This window comes from Vespula pensylvanica, chromosome 24, assembly GCF_014466175.1.
Source record: "Vespula pensylvanica isolate Volc-1 chromosome 24, ASM1446617v1, whole genome shotgun sequence".
NCBI lineage: Eukaryota > Metazoa > Arthropoda > Insecta > Hymenoptera > Vespidae > Vespula > Vespula pensylvanica.
In genome coordinates, this window is record NC_057708.1 from 238,872 (window position 1) to 251,719 (window position 12,848).

Consider the following 12,848-nt stretch of genomic DNA (forward strand, 5'->3'; position numbering starts at 1 on the left):
TTTAATATTTCTCAAATATATCTTCAAATGATCAAGCTTTTTTTTACGAGGACAAAAGAAAAATAATAAAATCGATAAATAAAAGATGCAAATATTTTCTAATTATTTCTCGAGAATATAACTTAAAAAGAAAGAAAGAAAGAAAAAAAAAAAACATTCCGAGATTAGTTCTAATCGGAAAAGATATCATTTTTTTTTTTTTCGTTTTTTTTAATGGCGATTCATTCAAAGCGCATACATCCATCTTCAATCCCTTTTAACAGCATTAACTCTTAAACAGCATAACAACTGTGATATGGAAATGAAATGATTCTACATATAAAGTCTATGCAAATCTAAGCAATTATGCGTTATTGCAAAAGTGATTCGCGCGTTTAATATTCCGTAGCAGTCGATTTGAATTTATATAAATAGCTAATTAAATAAAACTCGAATGTATGGAATATATTTCGACTGATGATGTTTTTCCTAAGTTAATCCAAGTTATATGATCGTTTCTACGTGGATATTATATCATTCGATTATTTCGTCTTTATAATAAATCTTTTGTTACCGATGTAAGTAGTTAGGAAACTACAGACTTTAGAAGACTACGATGTTGGTAGCACTTATATGGTTATAAGCGTATACAAGTCGAACGTATTTTCTAAATACACGCCCGTCAATGTTTTTAATGACAATGTTAGTGGCGATCATTGACTCGCTTAAGGAAAATCACTGATGTTACTTGCATAATTTTTTGTTAATAAAAGGCTACGATTTAATAGCATTCGTGAAAAACAAGTTGTTTTTTTTTGTCATTAATTATGGCTCTAACAAATATTTTACTTCTCAGTCAAATAGCTGGATATGTTGTGGCGCTTATTTTATCTCTTTGTATTATCGTTCCCATGAGTTTACATCAAGATGAATTTAGGTAAAAATCGCACAGTATTTATAATAATTCCGTTGAGCTAATAACGTTCGTCTCTATTATGTCACTAAAAAAATTTCAACGGTAAAGAAGAGAAGTATAACGCACGAACGTATTTTATTTTATTTTTGACTCTATTTCTAGGGGACACTGTCTACTTTTTTCAACAGGAACTTGGCAAGAAACTGATGGACAGTTCGTAGTAAATTGGGCCTCGCAAATTTCCTGCAATTATACTATATTTGTTGGACTTGTATTATTTCTAATGGCAGCGTTCCAGATTTATAGGCTTTCCGTTTTTATGTATCGTGGCGAAGACAGCTCCTTTCTTTCAGCGTTTGTAGATGTTGTCAGTTGTATCTTTCTCACGATAATAACGTTGATTGCTGCTATTATTGTAACATTAGGTTTCATGACTTGGTGTCAATATATGACAAAAAGATTTCCTTCTTGCGAATTAGCTTCTGGAAATGATATTGATAAAGCTGATGGTATTGATACTTCTGGTTTTCACATTGAATTGGGTGCTGCACAATTTGGAATATGGAGTAGTTTGTCGATTTGGGTTGGTTTATCGGTCTTTGCTATGTTAAAATTGTTGCATTATCATCAAATAGAAAATATGAAAGTATCTATGTATAGAGAAAGGCAAAAGTTAATTGAAGCAACTGGAAACAGCCAACAGCAAGAATCCACTTAATCTTTTTTGCAAGAATAAATAAAAAAGTTATAATACTATTTCATGGAAATTTTATAGTCCATGTGGCTTCCTTGAATCTAGTATTGCTCAAAAATTGTGAACGTATGTGTGTATATAAATATATATATATATATATATATATATATATATATATGATTCTTAAGAACACAATACTTTATTCTAAAATATTAAGATTATAACTTAATCTAAGTATAACTTAATAATAATATAATAATAAAATTAAGATATTAAGACAAAAAAAAATAATTCTAATACTTAAGACACTTAGTATTTCATTATTTCTATTACTGATATTGATTATATTTATAATATGTAAAAATTAACACATATCAGGCTTGTATATTAATGCTTAAACATTTGTTCAACAAATTATCTTAATTTTATTTAATTTCATATTTTTTGAATAATAAGAAAAGTGTATCAATTTCACTTAAAGAAATTATTGAATATAATTTACATGTATATAAGTAATATAGCTTTATTGAAATATAAATATAATTTATCTATTTATTTTATTACATCCTAGCATGAAATAAATAAATTAACACTTCGAAAAAATATATATATTCAATTTTAATATATATATATATAATTATGAAATATTATTCAATTATATAACATTACATGCATCATTTCTTTGTACTATAACTTCAAAGATGAAAGAATCGTAAATTGTATTAATATATAATAGCATTACTTAAATACTGATATTTATTTACAACTATGTACTATATCAATATATATATATATATATATACTTTTTATAACATATTTAATTTTTATTTAAATTAGTATAAACAATGAAAATCTATAAAATATAATAATCACTTATTTGAATTATTTTCATTTTTAAGATTTAATACATCGCCGGGTCCTATGTTTCGATTCACGATTTGTATGTAGCTATATGCACTGGATAAAAAGAGACTACTTTCATATTCTGGCCATGATGTGAAATCTTTATAGAGATTTAAAAATTCAATAGGCGTTAAATCTACAAAACGGGTAAATATATTGTAGTTCTTTTCTATTAATCTTATTCCACATCCTGGTATCCATTTTCTGAAATATGTCAATTATATTATATTAACTGTTATACGTAATATAACTATGATTATATAGCTACGAATAATAAAATAATATTTAACTAAAATTTTCTTTTTATCTGTGAATACTATACTCACTCTAATTCAGGTATTACTCTTTGACTAGTTGATTTAAGATGGTATTTTACAAAATACCAATAAGATATTGTTTGGCTTGGTTTCAGTTCATTATTAAAAAGATATGGTTTTGGTTCTATTTTCACAACATTTAAGAATTTGTTATCATTATTTTTAGAGTTTTGTTTCAATGAGTGTTTTGGCCATGGTATATATGATAATCTTTCTATATTACCTAAATCTTTATAATCGAATAATGTTTGATACATAATATAAAAAAAATGCATTCGAGCTTTATTTTGAGGATAAATTAATATCTAAAATATAAAAAGAACATATTGATTATTACATAAATATAGTCTTAGATTGAATATGTTAATGATCTGATATAATTACATTCCATACTGATGGTTTTATTGCAAGATAAAAAGATGTTCTTCCTCTTGACATAAAGCTAGTTCGAAATACTACACACCATATTAAATGTTTTAAAAGCACGTTATCCATCGTTGTTCCTATAACTTGCATACAAGATTTATCTTCCCAAGATGTATACGGTACATCTTTTAATATTTCATTTATTCTTTGCTTATTGTCCTGCAGATCCATGAAATACAATTTGCTCATTTGTAATATATTTCCCTTTCTTATTTCAAGTCTATTAGGATATTTTTCTTGCAATTTATTTAATACAGGAAAAAAACATTCGTTCGGTTCGTATACGTATACATTTCTAATACCAGCTTCTAATAAATTTTTTGTCAATTCACCTGTTCCAGGATTAGCTTCAGCTACAAAGGTCATATTTTTGGAAAGATCATCGATTATCAGATTAACAAAATTTTTACCGTCCTTTTCTGTAACTAAATATGATAAATCTAATGTTTTATTAACTCTTCTCAGATATTTTTTTGGACAAATTTCATTATATTGTGGATTAATAATGCTTAGATAATCTTTTATATTCAAATTGTTTACATATCCATTTTTTATCATTGTCGATAATGTATTGTTATCATCTATTTTTTGTTTGTTATTTTTTTTGTTTGTTCCTTTCATACTGATATTTTGTGGATGCAAGAAATTCGTGCTTAAGCAAAATTTTCTATGCATCAAAAACAATTTAAGATAACATGATTTATTTTTTTCTGTATGTATGATTAACGAAGTCATAAAATTAACACGTATCATAATACTTTTTTCTTATTGTATCATATACAACTAAACACTCTCATATCAAAAAAAAGATTTATAAGATTCATTTAACATAAATCCTGTAAAAGAATTATGATCGATTCTACTTAATGAAATTTTTTATTAAGTAGCTATTACGATTTAAACTCCATTTACTTAAATTTTATTAAAATGTATTAATTATGGTATATGTTATGACAAATACAAATTTTCATTATATTAAAATTTTATTTTCTTAGGGGGACAAGAAAAACAAAAATCACATTCAATAAATTGTTCATGTTGTTATATAATTATGAATTTTGGACAGTATTTTCTTCAATTATAGAAGTCATTGATATTCTCTTACTCGTTGATAATCATTCGAAAATTAAAAGATGACACCAAACGACAATCGTTAGAAACTCAAGCCAAGGATTTCTATTCGTGGAACGAATATTTTTGATTAACAAATTAAAATTTCAAATCGATACTGAGCATCTATGAATGGATACACTACTGAGTCATGAAACATTAGATATAAAAAAACTTCTATATAGAATGGAATTTCAAAGACCGACGTTAGAAAAGTAGAAACTGATACAAGATGATCAGCTAATTTCACTCACACCTTACACGCACAGGAAACACTGATTGTTAACATTTACGAGTGCGTGACGAATATATAGGTTTTAAATGATATTATTTTTTTTATGTTATATTAAAGTTTGTAATAATTAAACTCTGTTTGATGTTGCTCCCATACCGATTTTTCTTCTCGTTTACGTATAAATCTATACAAATTCTAAGGTGTTTTTTTTTTCATCCTATCGTATTTCTTTTCTTTTCATTTAGTTATTATTCTGATATAGTATTCTCATGTCCCGTTTATATACACTCGCGTCGAATAATACTGACGTTCAGATACTGGCGGGAAATTTTAAACGTTGAAAGACCTTCGAGTTTACATTCGTGTTTCCACATTCTTATTTATCTTTATTTTTGTATCTTCGTTTTTTTTTTTTATCGAAGCAAATAAATTTCAAAACACTTCTATATACAACACTTTTATACGCAAAGAATATTTATATATGAAATAAATGTTTTACGTATCTATAGGATATTCATAAATTTTCAAACATGGCAAAATTTTCGAAATATACAACTAGATGGCGCGTCGATCAACATAGATTTCTGTTTCGATTCTAAGAGATCCTACTGGCCTAGGAATGCGCAGACGCATCGTAAACACATGATAGAAAATCTTTTATAATTACGAAAATGTCATTCGATATTACTCTGAATTTGATTTCTTTTTAATAATAGATTCTGTATAAATCTATATTGTAGAATTTTGTAAAAGAACTCGAAAATAAAAACTTATTATCCTTAATCTGCAAAAGAATCTTCAGTGATCGTTCGAGTTTATTTCTTTGCCTATAAAAGATAAAGTTTAAAATAAAAAATAGGAATAATGGCAGAGGAAAAAGTAGAAAGGTAATTTTACTTATAATTGAGAATAAAATATATATCCACGTTAGTTAATATATTTGCTTTTTTCATTGAATTAGTTAAAATTATTATAGTTTTTATTTTCACAGGTTAAGGTATTATATCAACCTTATTTTTCCCGCCAAACGATATTTATTCTATTTTTAAAATGCAAATATAAATATTTATCGTTTAATAATCATATTATGTTTTACAGCGATAAGATAGAAAATGCGCAGGTTATTTCCGTAGAAGAAAAAATGAAAGTGAAACCTGATGACAAGAATAGACAAAAGGCCAAACAAACAGATCCAAATGATAAACTTAATAATCGTAGTAATAATAACGAATCAGGAAATTGTTATTGGTAATATAGATGCGATCCATGTTATAATACAAAATTATAATGATAAAATGTCTATGTATATTAACATTTTATTTTTTTTCTTTATAGTGGAAAAGAAAGAAATCTGAACATTGCAGAATTATTATGTGCTAGTTGTTCAAGATGGTTTCATGAATCTTGTATTGGATATCAGTTAGGCAAATTAGTGCCTTTTATGATGAATTACATATTTATGTGTAAAAATTGTTCACCAACTGGATTAGAAAGTTTTAAAAAAAATCAAGCTCGTAAGTATATATATACATATATATATACATATAGGATGAAAATATATACGTTATTTATAAATATATTAAATGTAATAATATATCGATTATCAAGTGAAGCATTAATAATAATAAAAAAATGGTATCTATTTGAAAACAGAAATCAAATGCATACGTCGTGTTCTTTTTAGCTTTTCCACAAATGTGTGTCACTGCAATAGCTAATTTATTACAAATTTGCCAAAAAGAAAGTGAACAAAGAACATTATTTCATAAGGATAAAGACATAATACCTTTTATCGAATGTCACTGGGAAAGTATGACAACAATGCCTCGCAGAGTTACACAATCTTGGCATGCTACAGTAAGTTATTGCTATGTAATTTGATCAGATTAAATTTATATTTTAAAAAGATTCAATTTTTTCATTTAAAAATTTTTCTTTCTGAAATTTGATTTTTATTATTTTATTTCTCTATGTTTTTATATTTTATTTCTCTATGTATTATATAAAAATTCATTTTTAACGTAATAATAATAAATTTTTTTTACATCCTTTCATTTTGGATTTAAAGATCTAATATTTAGATCTTTATATGCTAGATTTGAAGTACCAAATTGTAATTTTAGATACACAGAGCATTATTGAAAGATGTTGGTACATTATTTACTATGGATGAAAATAGTACGGAAGGCCAGTTGTTTGGTCTTGCAAGTCCAGATCTTGTGTTAATTAAGCCTAATTATGAAGCAATGATCAAGGGAGGCCATTTGAAAGTTACAGAAATGGGTGTGCAACATGTTGGTAAGTATATTATCATATTAATCCCTATAATATATTTTTTTAATATTAAAGATACAAAAGAACTGACTGCACTCTTTATAATAATATAATAATAATCAAACCTTTACACCGTCTTCATTTTTTAAACAAGATACACTATTAAACCTAATGTTAGCATATATATATACGTATATCTTATCTTATCAAGGAAATCACAACCACAATATCACATAACAAGTTACTAATAAGAGTAATGTGCAGATCAAATAGTCTAACATCCACAATAAATTTATTTAAATTAGTTGACTTGAAAAAAATATAATTTCCTTCAAAAAGTATTTTAATTATTATTTATTTATTGCATGTATACTAAGACAAACATATTAAATCAATAAGTTGACAATTTACATAATAGCAAACAAACTTTTATTATACGACACTAGAATATATTAATACTGTAACACGTTCAACTTAATAATTTTTTTCTATTATCATGGAATATCAAGTGCCACTAAGTGGAGGACTTCGTGGTCGCAATGCAAAGCGCAAACTTCCTGGAGAAGGTGCAGGTACTGGTCCCGGAAAAAAGGGCAGAAGTTCAGATATGACGGCTCCTAAATTGCCTGCACATGGTTATCCTCTTGAGCATCCTTTTAATAAAGATGGATACAGATATATACTTGCAGAACCAGATCCTCATGCACCTTTCAGACAAGTAGATAAAATCTATCTTGTTTATAAATTCTTGTAGAATGGGTGAGTAAATGCGAATATGTTTATAAATGATACGTCATCAATGTTATAGGAGTTTGATGAAAGTAGTGATTGGGCAGGAAAACCTATTCCCGGTTGGTTATATAGGCCTCTAAGTCCAAGTGCAGTTTTACTCGCTTTACATGATCGTGCTCCACAATTAAGAGTTTCCGAAGACAGATTAGCAGTTACCGGCGAAAAAGGATATTGCATGGTCAGAGCTACACATAGTACGTGTCAGATATTTGTTATAAATCAAAAATTTTTGTTGAATATTTTGTGATTTTATGTATGTAATGATTCACAGTAGTAGACATTGAAAAATTGTAAATAAAACTTTAGCATATAGTATAAATACATAGCTATCATAAATACATGATGTTTTTAATGTAAGTCTAATTTAGGTGTAAGTAAGGGGACTTGGTACTGGGAAGCTACAATCGAAGAAATGCCTGAAGGATCTGCTACTAGACTTGGTTGGGCACAAGAATATGCGAATCTGCAAGCACCATTAGGCTATGACAAATTTGGATATTCTTGGAGATCCAGGTACGTATAGAAAAGCTTCTTCATTTAAATAAAATATTCTGTAATGTATCAAGAAAATGTGCATTGCAAAATATGATTATACATTTTTTTTTTCCCCCATAATAAAATTTGTTTTTAATTTTATTTTACAGGAAAGGTACACGGTTTCATGAAAGTAGAGGAAAACATTACAGCAATGGTTATGGAGAAGGAGATACATTAGGATTTCTTATATCTCTGCCTGATACATACGATGCATCGCATATTCCAAATACATATAAAGATAGAGTAAATAATAGATTCATTAATTAATTTCATATAATTATATATACATTAGATGATCATAGATATTTGTAATTTAGCCTTTAGTAAAATTCAAGAGTCACCTTTATTACGAGGAGAAAGATCAAGTACCAGAAGCATTAAAAGCCTTAAAATCTCTACCAGGGAGTAAAATCGTATATTATAGAAATGGTGTCAATCAAGGTGAAGCTTTTATAGATATCAATAGAGGGGCATATTTTCCTACCGTTTCAATACATAAAAGTGCAACTGTTTCTGTAAATTTTGGACCCAATTTTAAGTGTCCTCCTACTGACGCTGCTTTCCGAGGTGTAAGTACTAATACAATAAATATGTCGATATTTATCTATGTTCAAATTATATTACTAATTGTAATATGCATGTGTGTATGTGTGTGTGTGCACTTTACAGATGCATGATAAAGCAGAAGAAGCAATTGCAGAACAATCTATGGCAGATATACTCTATCTAACTGAAAACGAAGGAAGATTAAGATTAGACACGTTTTCCTTGTGACATTAATAAAATGTTTTATTTTTTAATTATCTGTTTTTAAACATTAAATTATTTTATTAAATTTTATTCAGTATATTTCAATATTCATATCTATATTATATACAATCTCTATGTACTGTTGCATATCATTTTCCAAAACCTCCTCTGCATGCAGGGCTAGGTGTAAACGTTTTACTACTTTTTTCCCATTGTTCAGGTGTTTTTGCCTTTTACAAAATTATGTTAAAATTATTTAAACGAAATCAATCATTATTCGAAACATTTTAAAATATATTAATAATGAAAACTTACTACGATGGAAAGTGCATGTATGTCATGTAATTCAACTTTTAATAAATCGTGTACCATACGATGACGCTAAATAAGAGAGATATATTGTAATATTGCTATTAATTTATAATAAAGAAAATTGATCGAATAATATTAGAATTAATCTCAACACATTACCAGAGACGAAAATAAGAGTTATGGCATTTGGCAATACGCAGTGTGTAAAATTATTACTTATATGTTGCCTTTGGTATTTTATAAACAATCAACAAAAAACATATTTTTATATCTTTGGACGTTGATGTGTTACTTTTGATCTATCCATTTTATCGACATAAGTATATAGTTTCTATCGTATTATATATAATGTTGTATTCTTACCGTAATCAGAGGTTTATCATCAAACTGTTCAGAAACAACAACTACTTTAAAATGTGTTTCTGATCCTTTAGGTACATTGTGCATATAAGATTCATTGATAACATCAATGAAATAAGGATCAAGCGATTCTTTCAGTTTCTTTCTTATCGATGATTCTATAGGTTTTGTTTGTGTCATGTTATTCATTTTTTGCAATAATATGTTTGCGAATATACTATCTAGAATCCAAAATATCTAATAAACATTTAATTTTTTCCTTATGACGTTTACAATATGACAGTAATCTACGTAAATTATTTTACTCAGGACTTTTGAAAATAACTATGGTATAACAACAAACTCACTTCGACTATTTGTAAGATTAAAAATTTTTGTACTCATTTGTATAACGTGACTTGTATCGAATTTAAATAATTACGAGATGTAGAGGAACAAACGCGAACGTAGATAGCTTGAATTGTAATTTTTTTCATAGGATTGCGACATTTAAAATTCGATATAAAATACACACTTAATCGCAATGTTTAGATATCAGTGGCGCCCTCTGTACAGTCACACGTCAATCATTGAGAAACATATACCGACGAATCGGTCTAACAAAAAATCAGCGGACTTTTTGAAATCGTTTAACATAGCGTGCATTAATGATAGTACAATTACGATGCGAGTCATGAATCAATTAACAAAAATGCATTATTATTAATACTATAAGAACGTATTATTAGCCTACGTCAGATGCATCTCCTTTATTCCACAATGTAAAAATAAGATCTACTAAATATTATCTTTATGGATTAACGTTTGTATGTAATTAATTCCACGTATAATTCGAAAGATTGAATAAACCATATCGATAAAACAAAATATATATTTATATTATATTGTTCCATTAAAAAATGATTTAAAAACACATGGGCACAACTTTCTTTGATGTCATTCTTGAATGTAACTCGTGCATACGAGAATGTGCATGTACGTAGAAAAGAAATGGTAGAAATATTTATAATCGAGATATAGAAAACAATAAAAGACCAGATCTTTCATAATATAAACATTTTTCTTATTCAAACGTATGTTCTTACATTTACACAGTACAAAAAATTATACTCAGACCTGCCGACCCACGGTTCATAACTTGCTATGACTGAGGGACGGCCGGTGGTGGGGTGGTACGGGACTCTGGGGGTGGATTACTTTTAGGATATTTTTTCTTCTTTTTTTTCCTTTTTCTTCTTTTTTTTTTTTTTTTTTTTCTTAGAGCTGTACATGTAAATTCATCCATTCCATTCCGCCCCCAAACACGGCCCCTTGTGTTTTATTCTCGTGCTTTCTCTGGCTTAAATTTTCGCTCATGATCATACACACACATACATGGGAAACACACGCGCACATACGTATCCCCTAAGGTTCGCGCACTCGCGACACATACAAGTTTTCGACTTTTATTTTTTTTCATCTTAATGTATATTCTACTCTCTCGCTCGCTCTTTTTCTCTCATAACCGTGCTCCGCCGCGATATATTTAGCAACATTTAGATATCGTATTCTTCGTTAATAATATTTAATCGTAGTAATGGTAATAATTATAATAATAAATGGTATAATGGACTATCTACCTATACGCACGTAGTGTAATTTTTTTTTTTTCCTGTTTCGTGGAGTGTGTATCCTCTTAATTCTAAAGTTTTCATTCGTATTTATATATGTATATGTATACATATATGCATGTATAAATGTATATTTACACGTAGCAAGAGAACAAATAATAATAATATTAATAATATTAATAATAATAATATTAATAGTAATCGTAATAGTAATAATAATTAATTATAATAATAATAAAAATAATAATAGCTTTGCCTGCAGCAATAATACACAGAGTACGTCTTTTGTTACTTTATACAATGTTCCTTCGAAGGGTCGATAAAAGGGTAATTTGTTGTTGTTGTTTGATACTTATCATCTCCATAAGATTAACGCACTTAGTAATACTACGATATTTAAGATTTATTCATTAAATATTATTTTATCGAGTCGTTGTATGCTAGACAAATGTTGAGATCAAAGAAATTGCGGATTTCAGGATTTCACTGGTTATCTTTCTCTCTCTCTCTCTCTCTCTCTCTCTCTCTCTCTCTCTCTCTCTCTTTTTAACTTTTCTTCATTATTTTTATTCACTTTTACTTTTTCCAACGTACCGTCCTTGATATTTTTCGATCGATAAAAGCGCAAGTTAGCGTAGTACGATCTAAAAAAAAAAAAAAAGAAAAGAAAAAGAACTTGTCTCTTTTGCCAGAAATCGTAACTTTTCTTATCTTTTTTTTTTTTTTACTTTTTTTTTTATTACTTTTTTTTTTTTAATAAGTCACGACACAAAAATTTATTTTTGCTTGTCGCAAGTTTCAAAAACATTTATAAATATACAATGGCGCCTTGTTTTTTCGAGAAGTTCAAGATAGAGTCGGTTATTATACGTCGCATTACAATTAGACGGAAAGAATTGTTCAAGTACATAACACTGTAAATAGCGCGATGTGTGATTTGTTTGACGCAAATTGTTTCAGTGATAGGAACTCTGCCCTGTCATCTGGTGCGCGCGATTTTTTTTTTTTTTTTTCCCTTAACTAACCATGTTATTTTTTATTTTTATTTTCTTTTTTTCTACTTCTTTTTTTTTCTATTCTTCTTCTCCTCCTTCTCCTCTTTTACTCCTCTTCTTTGCTACCTACGCATACGAGATATACAACGCGTACACATTTATTTGATGTCTCCACATCATCGTTCAACATTGGCACTTTGAAAGTTATTACATTGTTTTTTCTTTCTTTCTCTCTTTCCTTCTTTTCCTGTATATTCTTCTTTTCTTTCATTTTAAATAATGTTATCATAGTTCTTTTTTTTTTTTTTATCGGTAGCATTATTACGATATCAATTACATTATCGTTTATTTGTTTTTGTTTTCCGTTCAATGGATAAGACGGCTTGAGAGTACATTGATAAAAATAACAATTTCGAACGTTTATTATTATTTTTTTTTTCTTCTTTCTCCTCTACTTCTTCTTTTTCTTGCTTCATCTATTCCTTTGTTGACTTTAGTAATCACAAAGAAATGACTTTTGCAAAAACTGCATATCGGTGTACAATACATATATAATTGTTCCAACAAGAGAGATTATGATTCCTACATATTTCTATCGTTTTACTCTTGTCCGTCGTTTATTATTACTTTTTTTTTTT

At 27.8% G+C, this 12,848-nt stretch overlaps 4 protein-coding genes across 4 annotated transcripts; 2 read left to right on the plus strand and 2 right to left on the minus strand.

Moving 5' to 3' along the window:
• Positions 1-607: 607 nt before the first annotated feature.
• On the plus strand, positions 608-1,651 carry LOC122637167 (transmembrane protein 179). Its single transcript, XM_043829141.1, has 2 exons — positions 608-916; positions 1,058-1,651. The coding sequence occupies exons 1-2, from the start codon at positions 807-809 to the stop codon at positions 1,611-1,613; spliced, it is 666 nt and encodes a 221-aa protein (XP_043685076.1). The 5' UTR covers positions 608-806; the 3' UTR covers positions 1,614-1,651.
• Positions 1,652-2,384: 733 nt separating this feature from the next.
• Positions 2,385-3,837, minus strand: LOC122637164 (dimethyladenosine transferase 2, mitochondrial). Its single transcript, XM_043829132.1, has 3 exons — positions 3,194-3,837; positions 2,819-3,114; positions 2,385-2,696 (listed from the first exon to the last, which is right to left on the minus strand). Exons 1-3 carry the CDS (start codon positions 3,791-3,793, stop codon positions 2,459-2,461), a joined length of 1,134 nt encoding a protein of 377 aa, XP_043685067.1. The 5' UTR covers positions 3,794-3,837; the 3' UTR covers positions 2,385-2,458.
• A 1,368-nt stretch (positions 3,838-5,205) lies between these two features.
• LOC122637156 (set1/Ash2 histone methyltransferase complex subunit ASH2) lies at positions 5,206-8,986 on the plus strand. Its single transcript, XM_043829116.1, has 11 exons — positions 5,206-5,467; positions 5,679-5,828; positions 5,916-6,094; positions 6,265-6,437; positions 6,704-6,878; positions 7,364-7,572; positions 7,663-7,840; positions 8,015-8,159; positions 8,291-8,426; positions 8,501-8,752; positions 8,853-8,986. Exons 1-11 carry the CDS (start codon positions 5,445-5,447, stop codon positions 8,955-8,957), a joined length of 1,725 nt encoding a protein of 574 aa, XP_043685051.1. The 5' UTR covers positions 5,206-5,444; the 3' UTR covers positions 8,958-8,986.
• On the minus strand, positions 8,946-10,094 carry LOC122637173 (bolA-like protein DDB_G0274169). The gene is made up of 4 exons (XM_043829149.1): positions 9,953-10,094; positions 9,609-9,826; positions 9,249-9,314; positions 8,946-9,163 (listed from the first exon to the last, which is right to left on the minus strand). Exons 1-4 carry the CDS (start codon positions 9,987-9,989, stop codon positions 9,083-9,085), a joined length of 402 nt encoding a protein of 133 aa, XP_043685084.1. The 5' UTR covers positions 9,990-10,094; the 3' UTR covers positions 8,946-9,082.
• Between the last annotated feature and the right edge of the window lie 2,754 nt (positions 10,095-12,848).

Coding starts and splice junctions, on each gene's coding strand:
- LOC122637167 (XM_043829141.1), top strand. CDS start 807: ATGGCTCTAACAAATATTTTACTTCTCAGTCAAATAGCTGGATATGTT. Junction 917..1,057: donor TTACATCAAGATGAATTTAG/GTAAAAATCGCA, acceptor CTCTATTTCTAG/GGGACACTGTCTACTTTTTT.
- LOC122637164 (XM_043829132.1), bottom strand. CDS start 3,793: ATGATAAAAAATGGATATGTAAACAATTTGAATATAAAAGATTATCTA. Junction 3,115..3,193: donor TAAAACCATCAGTATGGAAT/GTAATTATATCA, acceptor TTTATATTTTAG/ATATTAATTTATCCTCAAAA. Junction 2,697..2,818: donor AGAGTAATACCTGAATTAGA/GTGAGTATAGTA, acceptor GACATATTTCAG/AAAATGGATACCAGGATGTG.
- LOC122637156 (XM_043829116.1), top strand. CDS start 5,445: ATGGCAGAGGAAAAAGTAGAAAG. Junction 5,468..5,678: donor GCAGAGGAAAAAGTAGAAAG/GTAATTTTACTT, acceptor TATGTTTTACAG/CGATAAGATAGAAAATGCGC. Junction 8,427..8,500: donor CAAATACATATAAAGATAGA/GTAAATAATAGA, acceptor TTTGTAATTTAG/CCTTTAGTAAAATTCAAGAG.
- LOC122637173 (XM_043829149.1), bottom strand. CDS start 9,989: ATGAGTACAAAAATTTTTAATCTTACAAATAGTCGAA. Junction 9,827..9,952: donor TAATCTTACAAATAGTCGAA/GTGAGTTTGTTG, acceptor TTTGGATTCTAG/ATAGTATATTCGCAAACATA. Junction 9,164..9,248: donor TACATGCACTTTCCATCGTA/GTAAGTTTTCAT, acceptor ATTTTGTAAAAG/GCAAAAACACCTGAACAATG.